This window comes from Eumetopias jubatus, unplaced genomic scaffold, assembly GCF_037043125.1.
Source record: "Eumetopias jubatus isolate StellerSeaLion01/CBP00866 unplaced genomic scaffold, mEumJub1_p1.0 scaffold_3, whole genome shotgun sequence".
In the NCBI taxonomy this organism is placed as follows: domain Eukaryota; kingdom Metazoa; phylum Chordata; class Mammalia; order Carnivora; family Otariidae; genus Eumetopias; species Eumetopias jubatus.
The window spans coordinates 50,854,382-50,878,181 of NW_028274809.1; the positions used below are offsets into that span (position 1 = coordinate 50,854,382).

Here is a 23,800-nt window from a genome sequence, read left to right on the forward strand (position 1 = left end):
GACATCTCCTATAGACGCATGGGAATGGTAACAATCCAAATGTCTAAGACTTCAGTTTCAGAACCTTTACTCTGGTCATTATGTCCGTCAAATTCCTAAGTACTTTTTAAGACGCATTTCAAAAGCCACCTCATAAACGCAGTCTTTCATGATTTCCTCTCATAGCTGTAATCCTTTCCTCCTTTGCAATCCATGGCTCAGTTTTATCTTTTAAATAATATTCCTTATATTCTGCCTTGCACTTGAGTTTATTACCTCAAATGCCGTGTGGTGTTACAGAAACAGGATGGGCAGTGACACAGACTGGGCTGAATCCTCAATTACAAACCTTAGCAGCTGTGTGACGTAAGGTCTGTTAATCAGTTTACTTATCTGTATAGGAGGAAGGGCAATAATTCTTATTTCTCAGGGTGTATGTGAGGACTAGTGCAAATAACATGAGCAAAGGATCTAGTAGAGTACCTGAAACCAAATACTGACTTACTAAATGTACTTCCTCTGTTTCTCTTCTATACTAGCATGCCAGCTTCATGAATATTGGGATCATTCTTTTTTCATCTTCAGAGGTTCTCATTAGCACATGATCTTAAAACATGGTGGGCTCCCAAAAAATATTTGTTGGGTTAACTTTTATTTAGTTAAGATAACTTTTTAAGACAAGCTTATGTATTTATTTAAGTAATCTCTACAGCCAACGTGGGGCTCACACTCATGACCCTAAGATCAAGAGTCACATGCTCTTCTGACTGAACCAGCCAGGAACCCCTAAGATAACTTTTAAATTTTAACTGTTTAAATAAATGGTTATAATAAATGTCTTTAAATTTCAGGCAACACTTACTGATACTGGTAAGCTTTATTTGATTTTGGGGGGAAAAATCTTATCTCAGGGTATCTCCGAACATTTTCTTGGGCACAAAAAGAATGATACTGTTGGCAGTCTATACTGCCCACATTGATCAGTCCAGTTAATGTCTATAAAAGAGAAAAAGAGGAGATAAATAGATCAAAGTGATTAGAATAAAATTACCTCCATAACTATTTATGTTTACAATAGAGAAATTATCACTGTGAGATGCTTTTTATCAGTGATTTTCACCAAATTAAGGGTTTAAAAACATAATAGAACACTTATAGTAATGAACTGAAATTGTAGTTGGAGTTAAGACCTTACTACAATTATTACAGATTGAACAACAGCTTTCATTCATGTTCTATGTGGGGGGAAAATTAGGTTATCTCTAAAATTTAGTGTTAGAAACAAGGAACTAATGAAGGTCTCTGCAATGGTATTTCAAAGTTATTTTTCAAATAGAGACCTGCAGTGCAGCACATTGAATCATGCCTAAATTTTAAAATTTTACTGAAAAGGACACAAAATTGCATTATCTTAAATGTTAAGGTACTAGAAATCACTTTTAACTCTTTGGTTTGTTCACTTTTTCTTAGAAATATAAAACAGTGATTTCATTTTCCATTCTCTACGTAACTTTTTTCCAATCTTTCATAATTTATAACACTATTTGTATAGAAAATAAAGGGATTTTTGGGTTGACTTGGGCAGAAATTTGGTCAGATATGTACCAAGCAAGTGACACAGGAAAAAAAAAAAAAGGAGATTATCTATACCATTCACCCAACCAGACAGAAACAGAGTTGAAATCTAACTGGTATAATGAGAACTGTTATAAGTGATAATCTAGAGGTGGGTTCATCTCAGTTTCAAAATAGTTCTGTTAAACACAATCATGCTACATTTTAAGATTTAAAAGAAACTACTATACCCGGGCCATTTTTTTCCATTCTGGCATTAGGACTTGACATGGATGACACCACGGAGAATAGAAATCAACCATCCAGACTTCGTGATGTTTTCTCTGTTTAACTAGTTCATTGAAAGTGGTGGGTGTCAGGGAGATCACTGAAGGATTCATAAGATCCTAAAGAGAATATAACTTTCATTATAACAGGTATAAGAAGTTGTTCCTATAGTCTGGGCAAATTGTTGTCGCTTAGAAAAGTTCCTATTTCTGAATAATCAAAAGATACTTATGGATGTTTAAAAGATAATCTGTAGTGAATTACTTTAAAAAGGAAGAAATTATTCCTTGTTAATTTGGGCTTTGCCCATCAACCTTCTTAAATCAAGGTATATTCTTTTAAATCTATGTATCATTAAAATCATCTTAGGTAGGGAACAGAAGCAACTTTATTTAAGGTGACAGTAGATGGGACAAAAAGTTCTAAGAGGTGTCCAGATGTCTACACAGGCCATATAGTTCTGTTCCAGAATCAATGATTGGTTTGGAAATGATCCTTTAATTATTAATGGAAAGCCTATTATTCTATTTTCCTGACAGTCTGATTGGAGATACTGCTCAACCTCCCTAAAAGCTCACTTGCTCCAAATGCTGTTTTAATAAAGCTTCAGTCTACCATGACAGGGTAATACTAACAAAAAATTTCACTGGGGAAATAATAAAAAATAAGATAAAACCAAAAACCCTTTAAAAATAATTTACCTCTGTAATTTACAATACTATAAATTAATTTAAAATACCTCTATGAATTCCAAGATCTGTTCAGCAGAGTGATGTCCTTCATATTCATGAACATTGGACTGGTTGAAAACCACTGTTGTTGGATAAGCCTGAATGTTATACTGTTAGGAATGAGAATACAAATTAAAGATTTTATGCATTTTACCTATTGGTTTCAAATTTATAACCAGCTTGCTTTTAAGTAACAACAATAACACTTAAAAAACCCACTGCTAAACTGCTGGTGACTGAAAAATTTTAGCCTGGCCAAATTTGGCAAAGAAAATGGATTCACAGTTGCACTGATAAATGACCTTTTTTTATAGCTAGTCCATTAGCCATAAAATCCATGGGCAATGAAACACTGAGAAGTGTGCATAGCCATAATATGGCTAATAATGAGCATGGGCCCTTTTGACTCTGCTGAAATAAGACGGATAAGGCTGTAAAGAGCAGGCTAATCTCTTGGCTTGAATCTTTTTGAAACCACAATAATGCTCCAATTTGTCTAGCAGTAGAAGAAAAAGGAAACAAAATAGCAAGAATAAAGAAATAAATTAATAATGTGTATACAATCATATTTTAACTTAAGGAATTATGACTCATGTCCTAAGAATATGGTCGCCTTTTATTCTTCATTCAAGATAGCGTTTATGGTACAAATACTGTAATTTCCTCCTCAGAATTAACATGAACATTGGCCCAGGAAGCATTTCTTTGAAGTTTTAATTTTTATTTTTCTAAAAGTTATATCTATGTGAATTTACTGTAGCTGATCTTTGCATCCTTAAAGTTGACAAGCACTCAACAGCAAATCAGAATCTTTGATTAGGATTCAAAAATAATTTTTGCAAAAACAATGGAAATCTTTATCAAACTTTTGTAAAATGAGTGTAAATCCAAATAACTCATTAGGTATGACTGTTGTTTTGTTAATCTACTTAGTGTTTAGCATGTGTTGGGCATCTTTTTAGCACTTAAACATGTAGTTTCTTTTCCTAAAGATTTTATTTATTTGAGAGAGAAGGAGAGAGAATCTGAAGCAGATTCCATGCCAAGCGCAGAGCCTGACATTGGGCTCAATCCCATGACCATGAGATCACCTGTGTGGAAACCAAGAATCTTGACACTTAATCGACTGAGCCACCCAGGAGCCCCTTAAACATGTAGTTTCTAATCTAATCTCTACAACAACTCTATTCAGAAGCTAAAATTACCATGTCAACTTTACAGATGAGAAAACGAGGTATTGAGAGGCTATGTGACTTGGTCAAGGTCCACCAATTAGTGAGTAATGACTCCTGGCCTCTATTCCAGGTGAAGTGGACACCAGTTTTAAATCCTTATATTTTACTCAATTATCTAAAGGATATTTAATAGTTTAGATTAAAAAGCAGAAAAACTAGAAGAATTCAAATTAAGATAATCACTGTTTCACATTGTTTGTATCTTGCTTAGCTTCAATGTCACATACAAGACATTCAAAACCAAAGATTTTATTTCAGTTTTTAGTTAAATGAAATTTCAAACAGAATGAAGAGAGAAATCATCTAACAAATACCCACATATCCCTTCTCGATATTTAAGGAAGTTTAACTTCTTTTGTCACATTGGCAGACTGCTTAAGTTCTTTTTCTTGATCCCATTTCCTTTCCTCCCTGAAAGTAGGAGCAATTAATATCCTCAAATAAGTATATATCTAATCCACTAATGTCTTTATACTTTTGTGACATGCATATATATCCCTGGGCAGTAGAATGAAATGTTGGAGCATTAAAAAATTTTCTGTAATTCTATCATACTCTGTAAGCTATTCTGCAGCTTGCTTCTGTCATCTTACAATGTATTTTTGAGACTTACCCGTGCTGGTAAAGATAGATCTAATTTTAAATGCTCTATGGTATTCCATTATGTGACTGGATAATCTATCCATACTTGCTATTGTCAGATTTCTAAATTTTTGTTCATTTGATGATGGATTAATTTGATAGATTGTTGTAATTTGTACTTTCTTGATGGCTAGCTAGTTTTTGTTTGTTGGATTTCTTTTTCTAAAAAAAAAGTTTCAACTTTCTCATTTTATCTATACAAAAAAACTGACCTGTAGTCAAATATTCTGGCAGTAAGGTTTTCTGTCAGTTACATGTGCTGTAAATAGTCTGTTGTCTTAACTTCACAGTGTCTTTTTCTTTGGCAATAGTTTTATCATTTAATATAGTCAAAATCATTCACATTAATTTTTACCTTGTGTGTGTGGACTGAGAAATTCTTCCTCACACAGATGCCATAAAGATTTCACTCTACATTTACTTGTTTTTAAAACCTATCATTTTCTTTTTCTTCTCCCCCATTTTTCTTTTTCTTTTTAAAAATGTTTGCTTTTATAAAATATTTAAAATACACACAAAAGCAGACAGCAATAAACTTGCATGTACTCTCGTAGCTGTAATAATCATCCACTCATGGGCACACTTACTTTATTTATACTACCTCCTAACTCTACTCCTACACCAAAATTATTTTAAAGCAAATTCCAGATGATTTATCATTTCACCCATATTTCTGTATTTTTAAAATTCAAGGATTTTCCCCCAAGTGTAACTACACTGTCATTTTTACACTTAAAAATGAACAATTCCTGATAATTATCAGATACCCTGTCACTATTCAAATGTCAATTATCGCTTGCTCACTTTTTTGCAGTTGGTTTGGCATCCAAACAAGACCTAAACATTGCATTTGAATATGTCTTTTGAGTCTCTTTCATCTCTTTTCCCACCTTTCAGTGTATCTGAATACCAATAAATTAGGTATTTGTCTTGTAAGATCCTCTATATACTGGGACTTGCAGATTTCATGCCCATGGTGTCACTTAACATGTTCCTCTGATTCCCTACATACGGACAGATCTCAAGGTGTGATATCTGATTTAGGTTTCAGAGACTTGTTCCAAGAATATTTTATAGGTGGTATTATATACTTTCATGACAAGACATAGAATTTCTAGTTATTCCTGGAACTGAAGAATGAATATTTTATGAATTACCCTAATATTTTTATGTAAACAAAGGTTGAAAAAAACTTGTTCATTTTTAAAATTTCCATCTACTAACTATACTTGGAAGACAATTATGAGGAAATCCTGAGAATCAAACTACAGACTGCCAAAAGCCAATACTGAGTCAAAAATTATGAAGATTTTAAATAATGGAAAAATCATGTATTTTATCAAGTAAACAAAATATTTTCCCCAGTTTGATAAGTAAGACCATGTCTACATTCAACTATTTATGTTGTCTATTCATGTTTTAATCCAATCATAATTTTATATCATTTTTTGAAATATTTGTTGAAATTATTTGATTAAATAATTTACTACTCTAAACGCAGACGAGCATCTGAAATAGAGACCTTTGGCAGTATAACTTAAAAACTATTTTACAGAAGTGTTAATTAGAACAAGTATTTTATACATACCATGTTACATAGTCCCTCGTGAACTGTACAATCTAGTGTACCAAACTTAAGCTGACCGTAAAGATGTTTTGATGCTTTTCGTAACTCTGGCAATAAAGCTCGACACGGTGGGCACCACTATGAAAGAAAAAATATTCACAAGCACTGAACTAAATGAAACAAAAAAACCCCACCATTTCTGCAACAAGCAACATATACTAAGTAAGATTAAACCATACTTAGTGACAAATCTTATGCGTATGTGTGTGTGTCTATTTAATTCTTGGAGGGGCAAGTACATCCCTGCTCTCCTAGAAGGAATATGTGATAGGGGCCAAAACTCAGTAACACAATTTTGGTACTCATGGATCAAGACTATCTAGAAAATGTCTTTTTGCTATGATAAGAGAAAATGTGACAACACTGAAATTTGACAGATAAAAACAACTTACTGGGGCAAAAAAATCAACAAGCCACGGTTCCTTGTCATTGGCAGGAAAATTTTGAGGTCCAAGTGTGGTAACATGAGAATTAACACTTTCTTTGGCAAAGGCAAGTATATCATATAGAATCTTCCTTCCTTTGAAATTGAATAAAAGAAAAATTAAAATCCACATTCTGCCTTTCTATCCATAGAAACATTTCAAAGTTTTTATACTTCATATATTAAAGAAATGAAGATAAACTTATTGAACACACTGATTTTGGTGAGGGTCTAGTGTTCTGTATACTATACATAAATAGGTTTGCTTTGCCAGGAGCACCTTTCTTTGCAATGCTCCTTCATCCTCAGAGGCAGAGTAACCACTTTTTTGCAGTATTTGTGTTCTTTATACTTGAACTACTACTGCGGAACTACTAAATCTATTTCTTCAAACTTGACTTCCCTTATGAATTCAAAACCTGTATTACCAACTGCCCAGTGAAAATACTCACATGGATGTCATACAAACATTTCAAATATATTAAAATTGAAGTTGAGCTATTTCCCCCTGAACTTGCTTTTCTCACCTTCCCTATCTTGGCAATGGCATAGTCACCCACTAGGTGGATGAACATAGTGAGAACTTAAAGAATTAAGGAATAAAGAAATAAAATATCTAAAAAATGAGTCAGAGCCAAAGAATACAATAACTGACACTAAAAACACATTAGAGGGAATCAACAGCAGATTATAAGCAGCATAATGGACCAGATGGATCTGGAAGCCAGAGTTGAGGAAATCCCCCAGGCGGAACAGCAAAAAGAAAAGAGAATAAAAAATGAGCATAGGTTAGGTTAAAGGGCCTCTAGGACAGCATCAAGTGTCCTAATATTGACATTACAGAGGGTTCAGAAGGAGAAGAAAGAGAATAAAAGACAGAGAACTTCTTTGAGGAAATCAGAGGTGAAAACCTTCCCTACCGGGGGAAGGAAGCAGACACACAGATTTAGGAAGCACAGAGAAGACCAAATAAGAACTCAAGTAAATTCACACCCAGACACATTTTTAAAATGTCAGAATTAAAGAGAAAAGAGAAAATCTGAAAAAGCAAGAGCTGTGCCAACTAGTTACACACAAGGGTACCCCCATACGATTATAAGCTGGTTTTTCAGCAGAAACGTAGCAGGCCAGAAGAGGGTGGCAGGATATATTCAAAGTGCTGAAAGGAAAAAGTCTACAACCAAGAATACCCCACCCAACACAGTTCTCATTCAGAATTGAAGGAGAGATGGTTTCCCAGGCAAACAAAAGTTAAAGGAGTTCATCACCACTAAACCAGCCTTAAAAGAAATGTTACACAGACTTCTTTAAGCAGAAAAGGCCATAGTTAGAAGAAAGTTATGAAAGAAAAAAAAAAATCACTGGTAATGGCAAACATTGGTAAACATGTAGAAAATGTAGTGGATCAATCACTTATAAGGCTAGTATGAAGGTTAAAGAGAAAAGTAGTAAAATCTGTATCTACAATAATTAGTTATGGGATACACAAAAAGATATAAAATAGGAAGCCAAAAAAAGTCAGCAGGAGAGTAAAACACAGTGCTTTTTAAGATGCATTCAAACCTAAGTGACACTAACATAAGTTGTTATATATGAACCTAATGATAACCAAAAACCTGTAACAGATGCACAAAAAATGAAGAAATCCAAATATAATACTAAACAAAGTCGTCAAATCACAAGAGAAGAAAGAAACAGAGAGGAACTACAAGAAAATGGCAATACATACCTACCATCAGTAAGTACTTTAAGTGTAAATGGACCAACTGTTCCAAACAAAAGACACAGGGTAGCTGAAAGGATAACAAAAGCCAACAAAACAAAACCCCCTCTCTAGGCTACCTGTATCACTTCAGATGTAAGGACACACACTGACTGAAAGTGAAGGGATGACAAAAGATATCTCATGCAAATGGAAACAAAAGGAAAAATAGACTAGCAATACTCAAACAGACGTTACAAGAAAGACTGTAATAAGAGACAAAGAAGGACATTACATAATGATAAAGGGATCAATTCAACAAGAGGAAATAATTATAAAAATTTATAAATGTCAACACAGGAGCACCTAATACGTAGAGCAAATACTAACTGACGTAATGGGAGAAAGTGACAGTAATACAATAACACCTCACATACATCAATGAACGACAGGTCATCCAGACAGAAAATCAACAAGAAAACAGTAACCTTCAAGGACATATTAGACCAGTTTGACTTAATAGATATATACAGAACATTCTTTTCAAAAACAGAATACATGTTCTTTTCAGGGGCACATGGAACACTCTCCAAGATAATCATGTTAGGCCACAAAACAGGTCTCAATAAATTTAAGAAGACTGAAATCATACCAAGCATTTTTTCTGACCCAAGGGTATAAAACTAGAAACAAACAAAACTGGAAAAAAACACAAACACATCGAAGCTAAACATGTTCCTAACAACCGAGTTGATGAAGAAATGAAAGAAGAAAACAAAAACAATGCCTTATGACAAATAAAAATCAAACACAATGTTCCAAAATCTATGGGACCCACCAAAAGCAGTTTTAAGAGTCAAGTTTAGGGGCGCCTGGGTGGCTCAGTGGGTTAAGTGTCTGCCTTCAGCTCAGGTCATCACCCCAGGGTCTTGAATGGAGTTCAGCATCTGGCTCCCTGCTCAGCGGGGAGTCTGCTTCTCACTCTGCCTCTGACCCCACTCGTGTTCTCTTTCTCTTGCTCCCTCACTCTCTCAAATAAATAAATAAATAAATAAAATCTTAAAAAAAAAAAAAAGAGGCAAGTTTATAGAGATACAGGCCTACCTCAGGAAACAAGAAAAATCTCAATCTAACCTTACATCTTAAAGGAACTAGAAAAAGAAGAAATAAAGTCCCAAGTTAATAGAAGGAAAAAATAAAAGAGCAGAAATAAATGACCCTCTACTCAAAAACTAATAGAACAAATCAACTCAGTAAAGTAACAGGATACAAAATTAATATACCGAAATCTGTTTTTTTTTTTTTTTTTTTTGAGGGCAGGGAGGGACAGAGAAAAAGGGAGAGGGAGAATCTTAAGCAGGCTCCACACCCAGCGTTGAGCGCGATGTGGGGCTCAATCTCACGACCCTGAGATCATGACCTGAGCTGAAATCAGAAGTCCGATGCTTAACCGACTGAGCCACCCAGGCACCCCAAGAGTTGGACACTAAACTGACTGAGTCACCCAGGTTCCTCAATCTGTGCTATTTCTATAATATCAAACTATCAGAGAAATTATGAAAACAATCCCATTTAGAATTGCATCCAAAAGGATAAAATACTTAGGAATAAATGTAACCAAGGAGATAAAAGACCTGTACTCCAAAAACTACATTGTTGAAGAAATTGAAGAGGACACAAATAAATAGAAAGATATACAGTCTTCATAGATTGGAAGGATTGTTATTAAAATGTCTATATGATCTCTAAAAATCTACATATTCAATGCAATCCCTATCAAAACATCAATGGCATTTTTTACAGAGTTAGAACAAATTATCTTAAAATTTGTATGGAACCACAAAAGACCATGAAGAATCAAAGCAATCATGAAAAAAGAGAACAAAGCCAGAGGTATCGTGCTCCCTGATTTCAAGATACACTATAAAGCCATAATAATCAAAACATATGGTATTGGCACAAAAAGAGACACACAGATCAATGGAACAGAATAGAGAGAAATAAACCCATACTTATATGGTCAATCTGTGACAAAGGAGATAAGAACATACAATGGGGAAAAGACAGGCTCTTCAATAAATGGTACTGGGAAAACTAGAGCTACATGCAAAAGAATGAAACTGGACCACTTTCTTAACCATATACAAATATCAATTTAAAATATATTACAGACCTAAATATAAGACCTGAAACCATGACTCCTAAAAGAAAACACAGGCAGAAAACTCTTGGACATCTGTCTTACCAATATCTAAAAAACAAAATGAATGAAGAAGCAAAACAAAACAGAACAGACTCATAAATATAGAGAACAAACTGGTGATTGCCAGAGGAGAGGGAGGTGGGAGGAAGGGTCAAACAGTTAAGGGGATTAAGAGGTACAAACTTCCAGTAACAAATAAACAAGTCACAGGGGTGTAAAGTAGAGCACAGGGAATGGAGTTACTAATGATGTAATGTATGTAATGATGTAACAACTTGATATGATGACAGATGGTAACTAAACATCATGGTGATCATTCTGTAGTGTATATATAAAAGGGAATTATTATATAATACACCCGAAACTAATACTGTATTCCAATTATACTTCAATGAAAAAAAATTTAAAAATAGGACAGTCAAGGCAGAAAAGTGACACGAGACTGTCAATTTTACCACAGGATGATAATAGAGTAAATGAAGGAGATGATGAACTAGAAATAAAGCAGCAAACACAGAAGGGAGGGGAATCAGAATTATTTCAGAGATAAAAAAGAACAGAACTCCATTATTAAAACGTGGTAATTTTTAGCACTTTCAGGAGACAGTACAGTTTAGTGCTGTTGTAATCCTAGGCTTTGGAGTCAGACCTATTTGGATACAAAATCCACCTTGACTAGTTACTAGGTGTTGATCATAGGCAAATAATTATCCCGAGCCACTGTTTTCTCCCTTGGTGGGCTGTTGTGAAGATAAAAACATAAAGGGAAACGTACGTGAAGCCTTTAGAAAAACATCTGACTTGTAGAAAGTACTAAATAAACAGGAGTTACTGTTAGGTTCATCTTGCCAAGACTTTGCTCACATAGTTCCTTCAGCTTAGCCTCCCTTCTTGCTTTTCTCTATTTGCTTTGAGAAACTGAGCATTCAAATGTTATCTAATTCAAACATCATCTCTGGATCTATACTACACATAAGTCTCTTTATTTGATCTTATAATTTATACATACTGGCCATTACAATGTTTTTCATATTGTCTTATGATCTCCTTCTATCAACCCCACCAGATGATATTTAAAAAAATTTTTTTAAAGATTTTATTTATTTATTCATGAGAGACTGAGAGAGAGAGGCAGAGGGAGAAGCAGACTCCCCGCTGAGCAGGGAGCCCGATGAGGGACTTGATCCCAGGATCCCGGGATCACGACCCGAGCTGAAGGCAGACACTTAACCAACTGAGCCACCCAGGCACCCTGATATTTTAAATGTCTTGAGAGAACTTTGCATTCCTAAGCACATAACATCAGTCAATATCTGTTATTCACTTAGCTGTGTTATAGTTAGTAGTTTGTGTGTTTCTTTTGCTACATTTGACCTTTTTCAGGACAGGGACTATGAGGTATCCCAAATCCTCATAATTGCAACTGTACTTACATGAATGCAGAGCTGAAGTCCCATTATAAGCTGAAATGTAAAAATGTAATTATAAATTCAGGAGAGATAAAAGTAGCCATAGAAATATTTAATAGTCTAGGGGCACCTGGGTGGCTCAGTCATTAAGTGTCTGCCTTTGGCTCAGGTCATGATCCCAAGGTCCTGGGATTGAGCCCCACATCGGGCTACCTGCCAGGCGGGAAGCCTGATTCTTCCCTCTCCCACTCCCCCTGCTTGTGTTCCCTCTCTAGCTGTGTCTTTGTCAAATAAATAAATAAAATGTTAAAAAAAAATTTAGTCTAGTGGAGGAAAAATCTGGAAAATGCCCATGGCTGAGATGCTACTTTGGTACACTGGAAATGGAAACTATAGATGTTGCTTACTTTTATGAATAAGACCCCTAAATTTTGCACTAACCTGACATGTCACCAGCATTCTTGCTGAAACACTAATCAAAATAGCAGAAAAAAGTTATCTTAAAAAGAAAAGAGAATAAAATAACTAAATATAATTCAAAAAATCTTTCTCCAAAAGAAACCTATTTACTAATAGAAGCAAAGTTATTTACAGTAAGTATATTTATATAAAACAAAGTAAAAAGAACCACAAAAGACCCCAAATAGCCAAAGTGCTCTTGAAAAAGAACAAATCTAGATAGCATGCTCCCTGACTTCAAGATATAGGACAAAGCTATAGTAAACACGACAGCATGGTATGGCATAAAAACAGACACTTAGGTCAACGGGACTATAGAACAGAGACCCCAGAAATAAACCCATGCTTACATAGTCAATTAATCTTTGACAAAGGAGGCAAGATTATACAATGCGGAAAAGAGTCTCAGTAAATGGCACTAGGAAAACCAGTCAGCTACATGCAAAAGAATGAAATTCAACCACTTTCTTACACCATACACAAAAATAGACTCAAAAGGTATCAAAGACCTAAACGTGAAACCTGAAACCAAAGAAGTCCTGTAAGAAAATATAGGCAGTAATCTCTGACATTGGCGTTAGTAACAATTTTTCTAGACCTGTCTCCTCAGGCAAGGGAAACAAAAGCAAAAATAAACTATCAGGACTACATCAAAATAAAAAAATTTTGCACAGTGAAGGAAACAATCAACAAAAGGAAAAGGCAACCTACTGAATGGGAGAAGTGATTTTCAAATGATACATTATTTTTTTTAACTTTATATATAAGGATAGAGAGAGTGCACTCGAGATGGGGGGTTAGGGGCTGAGGGAAAGAGTATCTTTTTTTTTTTTTTTAGATTTTATTTATTTTAAAGATTTTTATTTATTTATTTGTCAGAGAGAGAGAGAGTGCTCAAGCAGGGGAGGGGGGCAGGCAGAGGGAGAAACAGGCTACCTGTCCATCAAGGAGCCTGATGCGGAACTTGATCCCAGGACTCTGGGATCATGACCTGAGCCGAAGGCAGACACTCAACCAACTGAGCCACCCAGGAGTCCCAGATTTATTTATTTTAGAGAGAGACGGAGAGAGTGTGTGAGCGCTGAGCAAGCAGGGGGAGGGGCAGAGGGAGAAAATCTTCAAGCAGACTCCCCGCTGACCAAGGAGCCCAACGAGGGACTCAATCTCACAACCTATGAGATCATGACCTAAGCCAAAACCAGGAGTCAGACGCCCAACCAACTGAGCCACCTAGGTGCCCCAAGAGGGAGAGAGAATTTTAAGCAGGCTCCACGCTCAGCGCAGAGCCCAACCCGGGGCTTGATTTCACAACCCTGAGATCACGATCGGAGTTGAAATTAAGAGTCGGACACTTAAGTTACTGAGACACGCAGGTACCCCTCAAATGATATATCTAATATCATCAGGGAAAAGCAAATCGAAACGACAATGAGATATCACCTTATACCCATCAGAACACCTAATAACAAAAAGACAAATAGCCAGAGTTGGCAACGATGTAGAAAAAAAGAACCCTCATGTACTGTTGATGGGAATACAAATTGGTGCAGCCACTGTGGAAAACAGTAGAGAGGTTCCTCAAAAAATTAAAAATGCCATACAATCCAGTAATTCCACTATTGAGTATGTACCCAAAGAAAACAAAAACACTAATTTGAAAAGATATATGCACCCCTGTGTTTATTTCAGCATTAATTTACAACAGCCAAGATATGGAAGCAACACAAGTGTCCACTGACAGATGGATAAAGAAGATGTGTATATGTACACAGACATACACATACACACAGATGGAGTATTGTTAGCCATGAAATAGAGTAAGATCTTGCCATTTGCGACAATATGGATAGACCTAGAATATATGCTAAGTGAAATAAGTCTGAGAAGACAAATATATGATTTCACTTACATGTGGAATCCAAAAAACAAAACAAAGTAGAAACAGACTCATAAATACAGAGAACTGGTGGTTACTCAGGGGAGAGCGATGGCAGGATGGGCAAAATGGATGAAATGGCATGGGAGTTACAGGCTTCCGGCTATGGAATGAATAAGGCATAGAGATGAAAGGTAGAGCATAGGAATATAGTAAATGGTACTGTGATTGATGCTAACTACACCTGTATGAGCACAGCATAACGTACAGAGTTGGGGAATCACTGCTTTACACCTGAAACTAATATAACACAGTGTGTCAACTACATGTCAATTAAAGAATTTTAAAAAAACAAGGTAAAAAGTACAATTAAAAAATTGCTATTTGAAAATAAATATACATTTTTATCATTTTCTCCCTTCTTACCATGATGGATTTCATATTCTTTGGTTCCTTGTCCTTTAAATACTGCTAAACATGGCTGAAACACATACAGATTACTACAGATGTCTGGGGCAGAGGAACAGTCAAACTTACCAACCTAAAGTAGAAAATTTAAATTGATGAAAACAAAATCATACGCATTCATTTTTTTAAATATTCATAAAGGAATGACATTGCTCTAACAATAGTTTCTAAACAGAAATTAACTGGCCATGAAAATAAAAGATAGAAATAATTCACATTTAACACTGAAACTCAATTTTAGTTAAGGGCAAAAAAAAAGCCTTTTAGAGTTCAAAAGCCTGAGAAAATTTTCCAGAAAATAGGAAGTTGTTTAAGAAATCCACCCTTTCGGGCGCCTAGGTGGCTCAGTTAAGCGTCTGCCTTCAGCTCAGGTCATGATTCCAAGGTCTTGGGATCAAGCCCCTCATTGGGCTCCCTGCTCCACAGGGGGACTGCTGCTCCCCCTGCTGTGGTCTCTCTCAAACAAATAAATAAAATCTTAAAAAAAAAGTTCAAGAAATCCACTCTTCTAAAAATATAGGGAGTATTTATATAAGCTTGGAATGGGGGAGAGAGAAAACGTTTTCATACCCTAAAAGCAGAAATAATAAAGCAAAGCCTGACAATTTCATACACTGTAAGGGAAACAGCATAAAGAATACTAAGAGGGAAATGATAAACCAAGAAAAAATATCTGAGGATTTCAGAGGATCCACTAAGAAGTAAAAGACAAATATCCTATCAGAAGAAAGAAAATGGGCCAGAGACAGAAAACAGAGAAAAATCATGATTTGTTAATAATCACAAAAAAACTTTTTCAACCCCACTAGGAAGCAAATAAGTGAAAATGAATATTATTAACATATCACTTTTGGCTTATCAGAATGGTTATTAAAAAAATGATAATACCATGGCTGGCACAGGTGCGGAGAAATGGTTACTGACATGTTATAAGAATATAAAATGATATAAACATTCTGGAGGACAACTGGTAATGAGGACAATTTAAGAAAAAACAACCTTGGTTAAAAAAATTCTTCATACTGCATTTTTAGAGTATGTATTCTTAATATAAAAAAATAATGAAATGATGTTAGTAAAAGAGGATTTGTTAAACAACTATGGTGTAACCATATAGTGAAATACTACCTAGACTTTAGGGAGGATGGTCTCTCTAGGATGATAAATATCTACATATGTGTTTAGTAGTGTATTTAATATATTTATATATATGTATATATTTATCATCTCTGAAGATCAGGTAGTGCTTCATACACATATATATACATCTACATATATACATATTCATATACACACAAACACACATATATATACATACACAAACTAGCATATAAGAAAATATACAACATTGTCAAATGGATAATTCTACACAAGAGAATATAGCAGTTCCCCCCTTATCAGTGGTTTCACTTTCCACAGTTTTGGTTCCCACTGGTCCAACTGTAATCCAGAAGTATATGATTCTCTTTCTCGGGTATTCTCAGGTCAGTAGTAGCTAAACACCACGTCACAGTGCCTACGTCATTCACCTCACTTCATCTCATCATGCAGGCATTTTATCATCTCATATCAGTTTACAAGGGTGAGTACAGTGCAGTACAGTAAGAGACCATTCTCACATAACTTTCGTTATAGTATATTATTGCAATTGTCCATTTTATTATTATTGTTAATCTTTTACTGGGCCTAATTTATGAATTAAACTCTATTATGGATATGTATGTATAGAAAAAAACAAGTATATATAGGGTTTGGTACTATCTGTGGTTTCAGGCATCCACTGGAGGCCTTGGAACATATCCCCTGCAGAAAAGAGGGACTACTGTATAGTGAATCCATTTTTTGGGGTTTTTCTTTTTGTTTTTAAAGACTGATTTATTTTAGGGGGAGAGAGAGAGAGAGATAGAGAGAGAGAGCGTGGAAGAGAGGGGAGAGGGGCAGAGGGAAAGGGCAAGAGCAACTCAGACTTTACACTAAGGGCAGAGCCAGACGTAGGGCTCAATCTCATGACCCTGAAATCAAGACCTGAGCCGAAACCAAGTCGGACACTTAACCAATTGCACCACCCAGGTGCCCCTACAGTGAATCCATTTTTATTAAAAAAGTTCATAAATAAAGTTACAGGTATGTCTGTTATAATAGCCATTATAATATACATTTATGTACACACATATCCTTATGCCCACATACTAAAACATATGCAGAAAAAGTTTGAAAATTACAAAGTTTATAGTAGGGCTATTAACAGTGGTGAAAATATTAAATATTTTAATTCATTTTTGTGCTTATTTATATTATCCTAATTTTTAAACTATGAGTACAAATTATTTACATAAATAAGAATTTTAAGAAGGGAAAGATATTTTTCTATGGTATGTCATTCCAGAGAACTGTCTGATACAGATATATCAAATGGCAGCTACTAAAGAGAAATGAAAGTTAACTGTTTTCAGATATCACTGTAGATTTTTAATAGAAAAACAAAATCACAACAGAAGAACAAAAGCACTTAGGGTTTTCTTAACCTAGAATTTCAAATAAGCATTTTTATGTTACCTAAAATATAATTTTATATATACTAAATTAATAAGAAAGCACACTAGCAAAGGCAGAATGCATTTTTCTTACTTGAATATGTTCATTTTTAAGTAGAGTTTTTAGTTTCTTCAACTCAGGATCATTTGAATTTTCATGTTTTCCAAAATTAAAAAATATGAGCCACCGATGATGAGCCAACCGATCCTTAGAAGTGATAAAAATGTCAGAATCAAGAAATTCTAAGGGTTCTGTTTTTTATTTCTTTGACTTAAAGTTAATTTTAGGCACCATACCCATTACTTCAAAATACTGTCTAAAATTCAGACCCATTTATGCTTATACTTTGTATTTCTCTGGAATAATGCTATGTAAATCAATTCTATATTAAAGGCTAAAAATCACTAAATTATAAAATCTAAAAGCAGACAACTGTGCCAAAAAAAAATACATAGTATTAATGATACATAGCTAAAAAGTTGGGGGTAGAGAAGTAAGCTTTTTCAGGTTTAGCAGAGTTGGGTAGGGATACAGACTTAGCTCTGGGGTCACTGAGTAGGAAAAAAACGCTTTTACTACAAACTGAGTATTTCTAAAGCTGCTTCTTAGTTCTCAGTGAACAATATAAATAGTTCTGTAAGCAAGAACATATAAAATTCCACATCAGATCAAAAGCTGCTTTGTGATCAAAATCTTGGCTTTTTTGACACTCCCACTGAGGCCCCCATTCAGAACTGGTTATGTTGTATTGAACTCCAGACCCACCCTAAAGTTGCAACTCCAGCAATTAGAGTTTAACCTAGAATAGCTAACATATATACATTAATATATAAAATCCTTGAAACTGCTTTCTAGTGATGAATAAAACAAATGCTGATTTTAAAATGTTAAGACTTGAAATGTTACCAACATTTACTACCATTTATTATTATTAACAGAAATATTACCTCTAGTGTGTTTGCCGAAAGTAGTTCAAAATCTGGAAGATTATGCATTATTTCCAAATATATTTCTTTAGCATCCAATGAATTAAGGAACTAAAATAAGAGAATCATATTGTAATCTTTTAATCAACATCCATTTATTTTAGTGTCTTTTTTCCACAGAACTCTCTTAAGAAAAAAAAAATCACAAAAGTTAAAAACAGTTTTTGAGCTATTTATTCTAAATGTTTTTTAAAAAGTATATTTTGGCAATTAATAAAAAATTGTGTAACTGGGCTGTTTCTTAAAAATACTGATGTAAAATTAAAATTCCATTATCTGGAATTTTCTTTTAATTGTGGTGTGCATTCTATAATAATCCTCACAATAACCTGGAGTAACCTCTGAATTATTGGGGAAAAAACTGTATTACGTTCAGAGCAATTTTAATGCTCATCATGTTTTGCAGAATGCCAAAGCTTTACAAACTTTTAAAAGAATTATTAATTAAAACACTAGACTATTTGATGACCCAAGACACTGCATACCCTAACCAATAACTAGTAGGAATTCAGAACTTATAACTGGAAAATTGGAATACTCTTTATTATAGAGGTTTTCAGAAATAAAGTCGAAAAACCTAACCACCTAGGGGTTTGGCAGAGTTAAACATCCTGATAAAGACCTTATCTTAAAGGTTTAAAATACAAACAAGTGAAAAAGGCCCATCTCCTTTCTAACAAATTTCCTTTATTTCTGTCCATATTTTATCCTTAGCATATTTTTCTCAACACTCTCCCTGCTCATGTAATTCTTAAAGAAGCAGCTGTTAACAATGGTCACATCAGGAAAATGTATTTGGGGGTTGACAAAACAGAGTTTAATTATGAACCACCTCTGCCTGATCATTCAGTATTACTTGAAAGGCCTGAAACTCCATTAAAAACTTAATAGCAACTTCCATGGTATTCAGAGCTTAACTGTGCCCAACATGAGAATAACCATATGGAGAGAAACAATGGGTGTAACGTAGGAATAGGAAACGGTCTTTCCTAAGTTTCTATTCTTAAAACTTATTTTTGTTCTTTTTTCTTAAATCTTTAGCATACTGTTAAAGATCTATATGAAATATTTTCTGTTACCAAAGGGCTTAAAAGGCCCAAAGTACTACATGCCATAGTACTACAGGTCATTGACATCGGTCACATTTATTAGAAAGATTTTATTAAATACTCCTGATTATTCCACTAGAACCTCATTATAAACCTGTTTGTCATATAGTAAAACTTGGTAGTTACACTTACAAAGGATACTGTATAACCTCTGAATTTCTCCCTTCCTCCCTCCCTTCCTTTTATTCATTATATACAGACATGTCCTCTATAAAACGTACATGTAAATCACTTTTAAAAGGTGTAATGTGGTGAACATTTCTCAATTACAGAACATACTAAATCAGTTGGGACAATAACTCTCTGCCTCAAAATAACCTAATTATAGCACCCAGAGTTTTCTTTATACCTAATGCAAAGTTACATACCTTTTTTGGAGATTACTTCCCAATATGTGTTTGGGGAGACAGAGTTTTAACAATTTAATATAACTTCACTATATTACAGTCACTTCACAATAAGTCAGTTTATTACAGATTGAAATTTTTTTCCTTATCAGTGGAATGCAAAAAAAAAAAAAACACTGGGTACTTTTTTTTTGGGGGGGGGGCAGATAACCACAAAATTACCCTTGATAGTATACTGGGTTTTAGAATAACATTAGGATATGAATGGTGTAAAATGCTGTTGTAAATAATACATCCCAAAACAACGAGGCCACACTGTAATGATTCACTACACTATGTGGACTTTTATCTATTTTTCTTCCCAATTACCCAGTACAATTCTGTCCACAGTAAGGGCTTGGTAAATAAATGTTTGCTGAATATACTGACTAGGAAAGAGGGAAGAGATGGATCTTCTCAAATGGATGTCAAGTATTACAACTGGAATTTATGTGGGAAAGAGAGCGTTTAAGGAAGACATAAACTACATATGACATACAAATAAATGAACTCACATTCCAACAAAACAAACCATTAAGCAGAAAAAACTGTCACTGGAATAAACAAGGCAAGATTTGCCAACAGCAAAAATGGAACTGACTTTGAGAGATAACCAAGATGTTTATATTAGACCGTACTTTTTCTCACCCAATTCAGTTTGAGGAGACCAACAGATGTCTTACTTTTCTAAAAACTTGAATGCTTTTAGAAGTGACAAGGACCATTTAATTCATCACTCCCTGTAGTTACACTTCCAGTATTACTCATTTATGTCTCCTAAGATTGCATCTGAGTTTGCAGTTTTATATCAAAAAGCAGAAAGATCTCACTAAAATATGAGACTGTAGTACTGAAAAACTTCTATTAAGGGACTAGGAATGCTCATGAACTGTGGGACAATATAAACAGAAATTTTCTATAGGGGCAATCTGGCAAAGCAAAATGAAATTAAAACTGCCATGGCTATTTCATCTAAACAGGTAACTAAAGAAGTACACAAAGATGAACAAACAACATTGTTCATTACAACATTACTTATAACCATGAAAAAGTAGGTGAGTTAAATATCGAGAGGACTGATTAAATTAAGTAACTAAGCATGTCACATTTAGCGAATGGATTGTTACTTAGGGATTGTTGATTTACCTATTTATGTGTATGTTTAGCTCTAGCAGATAGTATGTAACATACATAGGCACTATATATAGTGTCCACTTGTGTGCCAGATAATCTTCTAGGGATTTGAGATATAACAGTAAAAAAAAATTCAAACTTAAAAATGTATTGTGGGAGAAAAATAAAAATACAAAGCTAATATATTAGTGTATATTATAAGGTGATAAATGCTCTAGTTGCAGTGGAAGTGGATTTTAGAAAGATTTTAATGACAGAGCCACAGATTCTCCCAATGTAAGTTACAGAATATAAGAAAAAGAAGAGTCAACAATGACTCTAAGGTATCTGACCTGAATGATAAAGGATGGATTTTTTTATCAACTGAGATAGAGAAAACTGTGGGCAGAGCAGATTTATGGGAGAATATCAGTGGTATAGTTACGGATATCTAAGTTTGAAAAATCAGTTAACATCCCAGGGGAGATGTTGAATAGGCAGTAGAATACGTATGTCTGGAGTGGAGGTCAGAGGTCTGGGCCACAGACAGAAGTGGAGAGTTGTCAGCATGAAGTTATAATTGCACATATATGTAAGCAGAGATCTGGAAGAGTATTTATCAAGGTTTGATGGTGCTTATCTGTGGGTGATTTGGATTTACAAGAATTTTGCAACTGTCTTTATACATTTCTATACCCATACATGAATTTCTGTAATGAGTATGTGTTATCTTTGTCAACATCAAGAAAGCAGAATTAAAATACAGAAATAAAAACTAATTAAAGTTTCTCTTTTATTATTTTCTTTTGAGGTTTCCTAGGAACCTATTCAATATCCCATTATTTATCTTAGCTCCTTGATAACTAGCTTGAACCTCAGTCTTCTCATTCACAAAATTAGGGAGATGAACCATACAGATTTCCAAACTGAGTTTATAACCAGAATCTAACAGGGTGGTTTAAAAAAACAAATATTGAGTCCCAGCCAAATGTACTAATGATCTACTTTTTAGCATTAGAAAATATACACATAAATGGAAACCAATAAAAATTCATATAACCTAAGACTGTTTCCCATACTTCTGGGTTGTAAAGAGTAATGGTTTCTACCATTATAAAATAATCCTTATAGCAGATCTTAACATTAAACAGAATCCCAGAAATTACTTATTCTAAATAATGAAATGTTTATTGTAAATGGATTCATTTCCTTGTTCACTGTTTATAAAATGATGTCTTATGTTTGAATGCATGTATTCACATATATATAAAGAAATTAGTAACTCATACCAAAACACTGCTTTTCTCTTTGTTACTTAAGGTGGCTCCAGGAGGAAAATAGGCAGTTGTACTTGTTGTAATATCCAAACTTTTACAAAGGTTGTCCTGGGTGGCACAGTCCATCCATCCTACCTTAACAAGACCATCCTACAGTGGAAAGAAACAAAAAAACAGGTCACGTGTTGAGTAAAAGAGAAAGTTAAAGGAATTTAGATTTAAAAACCCCCAACTTTTCTACTGTAAATTTAAAATGTTTTTTAAAAAGTTTACACAAAAAACAAATGATGCAGATAAAATTGGTCTGATACAAAAATTCTACCTAACATATGCAGAAAACATATTTTTGAGCACACATAGATTTTTCACGATTTTCATAACTGATAAACTCCCAGGCAGCAAAGGGAGCTCCAATGAGTATTAAAGTATCAACAACATACAGATTATATTCCCCAACTTTAGTATGATGAGAGCTAAATATACAACAAAATAACAACAAAACAAAAAAAGTAAGAAATAAAGTTTGGAGGTGACACCAACACTAATATGTACCTCTTTGATTAAAGAAGAATTCATAATTATATTACAGGATATTTAGAAGTGAACAATGAAAGCACATCTCAAAACTCTAATTAGTTAGGAAGAAAAGTTTTATAGCTATGAATACATTATCAAAAAAAACCTTACAAATAAGTGAGTTAAGGAACTACAAAGAAATATTTAGAATCAATTCTTAAATGTCTTTCTTAACATGGCCATATGGTTTTACAAAATAATTGATGCTTACCAACATGCCACTGAGCCTGAGTCGTGTCTGTGAAGTCAAACAATCTAGAGGGGAAAAAAAATTATGACGTAACTTTAGCTTAAGTTTGTACTTTCGTTTGCCTTCCCCCGCAAACTACCATGTTGACTCTAAGGTAACTGACTGGACTGCACTGGTAAATAGTGACACATACACTAGGTAGATACTGAGGCCAAAGTCTCATTCCACACACGCAAACACACACGTACACACGCATGCATGCACACATTTTACCATTTTCTCGCTAGTTTCCCAGGATTTCTAGCTAAAGGGAATCTCTTTAGGATCTTCCTCTCAAATCTCTGCTCCTATCAACAATCCCCTTGATCCAAGAGACCTCATGATTTTGGAGAAATAAAATGGAATGGCTCTATTTGATAAAAGTATATAAAGAATCTTTAAAATACAAGTCTTTTACTTAATTTTAACTCCAGTAGTTAACATACAGTGTTAGTTTCAGGTGTACAATACAGGGATTCAATAATTCTATACATTATAGTGCTCATCATGGCAAGTGTACTCTTTAATCTCCATTACTTTTTTCACCCATCCCCCACCCACCACTCTGGTAACCATTAGTGTGTTCTCTCTACTTAAGAGTCTATGTCTTGGTTTGTCTCTTTTTTCCTATTTCTTAAATTCCATGTGTGAAATCATATGGTATGCTTTTTCTGACTTATTTCACTCAGGATTATAGTTTTTAGATCCATTCATATTGTTGCCAACGGCAAGATTTCATTCTTTTTTTATGGCTGAATATTCCATTATATACATATATGCCACTTCTTTATCCATTCATCTATTGATGGATATTTGGGCTGCTTCCATAATCTGGATATTATAAATAATGCTGCAATAAACACAGACGGATACAGATCTTTTTGAACTAGTGTTTTCATATTCTTTGGGTAATTACCCAGTAGAGGAATTACTGGATTATATGGTAATTCTATTTTCAACTTTTTGAGGAACCTCCATATTGCCACAGTGGC

The 23,800-nt window shown here is 34.3% G+C and overlaps 1 protein-coding gene across 2 annotated transcripts in view; it reads right to left on the reverse strand.

Annotated features, from left to right (window-relative positions):
• Positions 1-23,800, reverse strand: part of DNAJC10 (DnaJ heat shock protein family (Hsp40) member C10) — a 53,710-nt gene that overhangs the window by 8,149 nt on the left and 21,761 nt on the right. The window contains exons 9-18 of one of the 2 annotated variants that reach the window (XM_088021622.1): positions 22,791-22,834; positions 22,016-22,153; positions 18,080-18,169; positions 17,226-17,339; positions 14,556-14,610; positions 6,449-6,576; positions 6,018-6,134; positions 2,561-2,662; positions 1,785-1,940; positions 842-975 (exon numbers count right to left, since the gene is read on the reverse strand). In XM_088021622.1, coding sequence (XP_087877748.1) covers positions 842-975; positions 1,785-1,940; positions 2,561-2,662; positions 6,018-6,134; positions 6,449-6,576; positions 14,556-14,610; positions 17,226-17,339; positions 18,080-18,169; positions 22,016-22,153; positions 22,791-22,834 — 1,078 coding nt within the window. Of the gene's footprint in view, positions 1-841; positions 976-1,784; positions 1,941-2,560; positions 2,663-6,017; positions 6,135-6,448; positions 6,577-14,555; positions 14,671-17,225; positions 17,340-18,079; positions 18,170-22,015; positions 22,154-22,790; positions 22,835-23,800 lie in introns of both variants that reach the window. The other variant, XM_028124685.2, reaches the window with a different exon arrangement.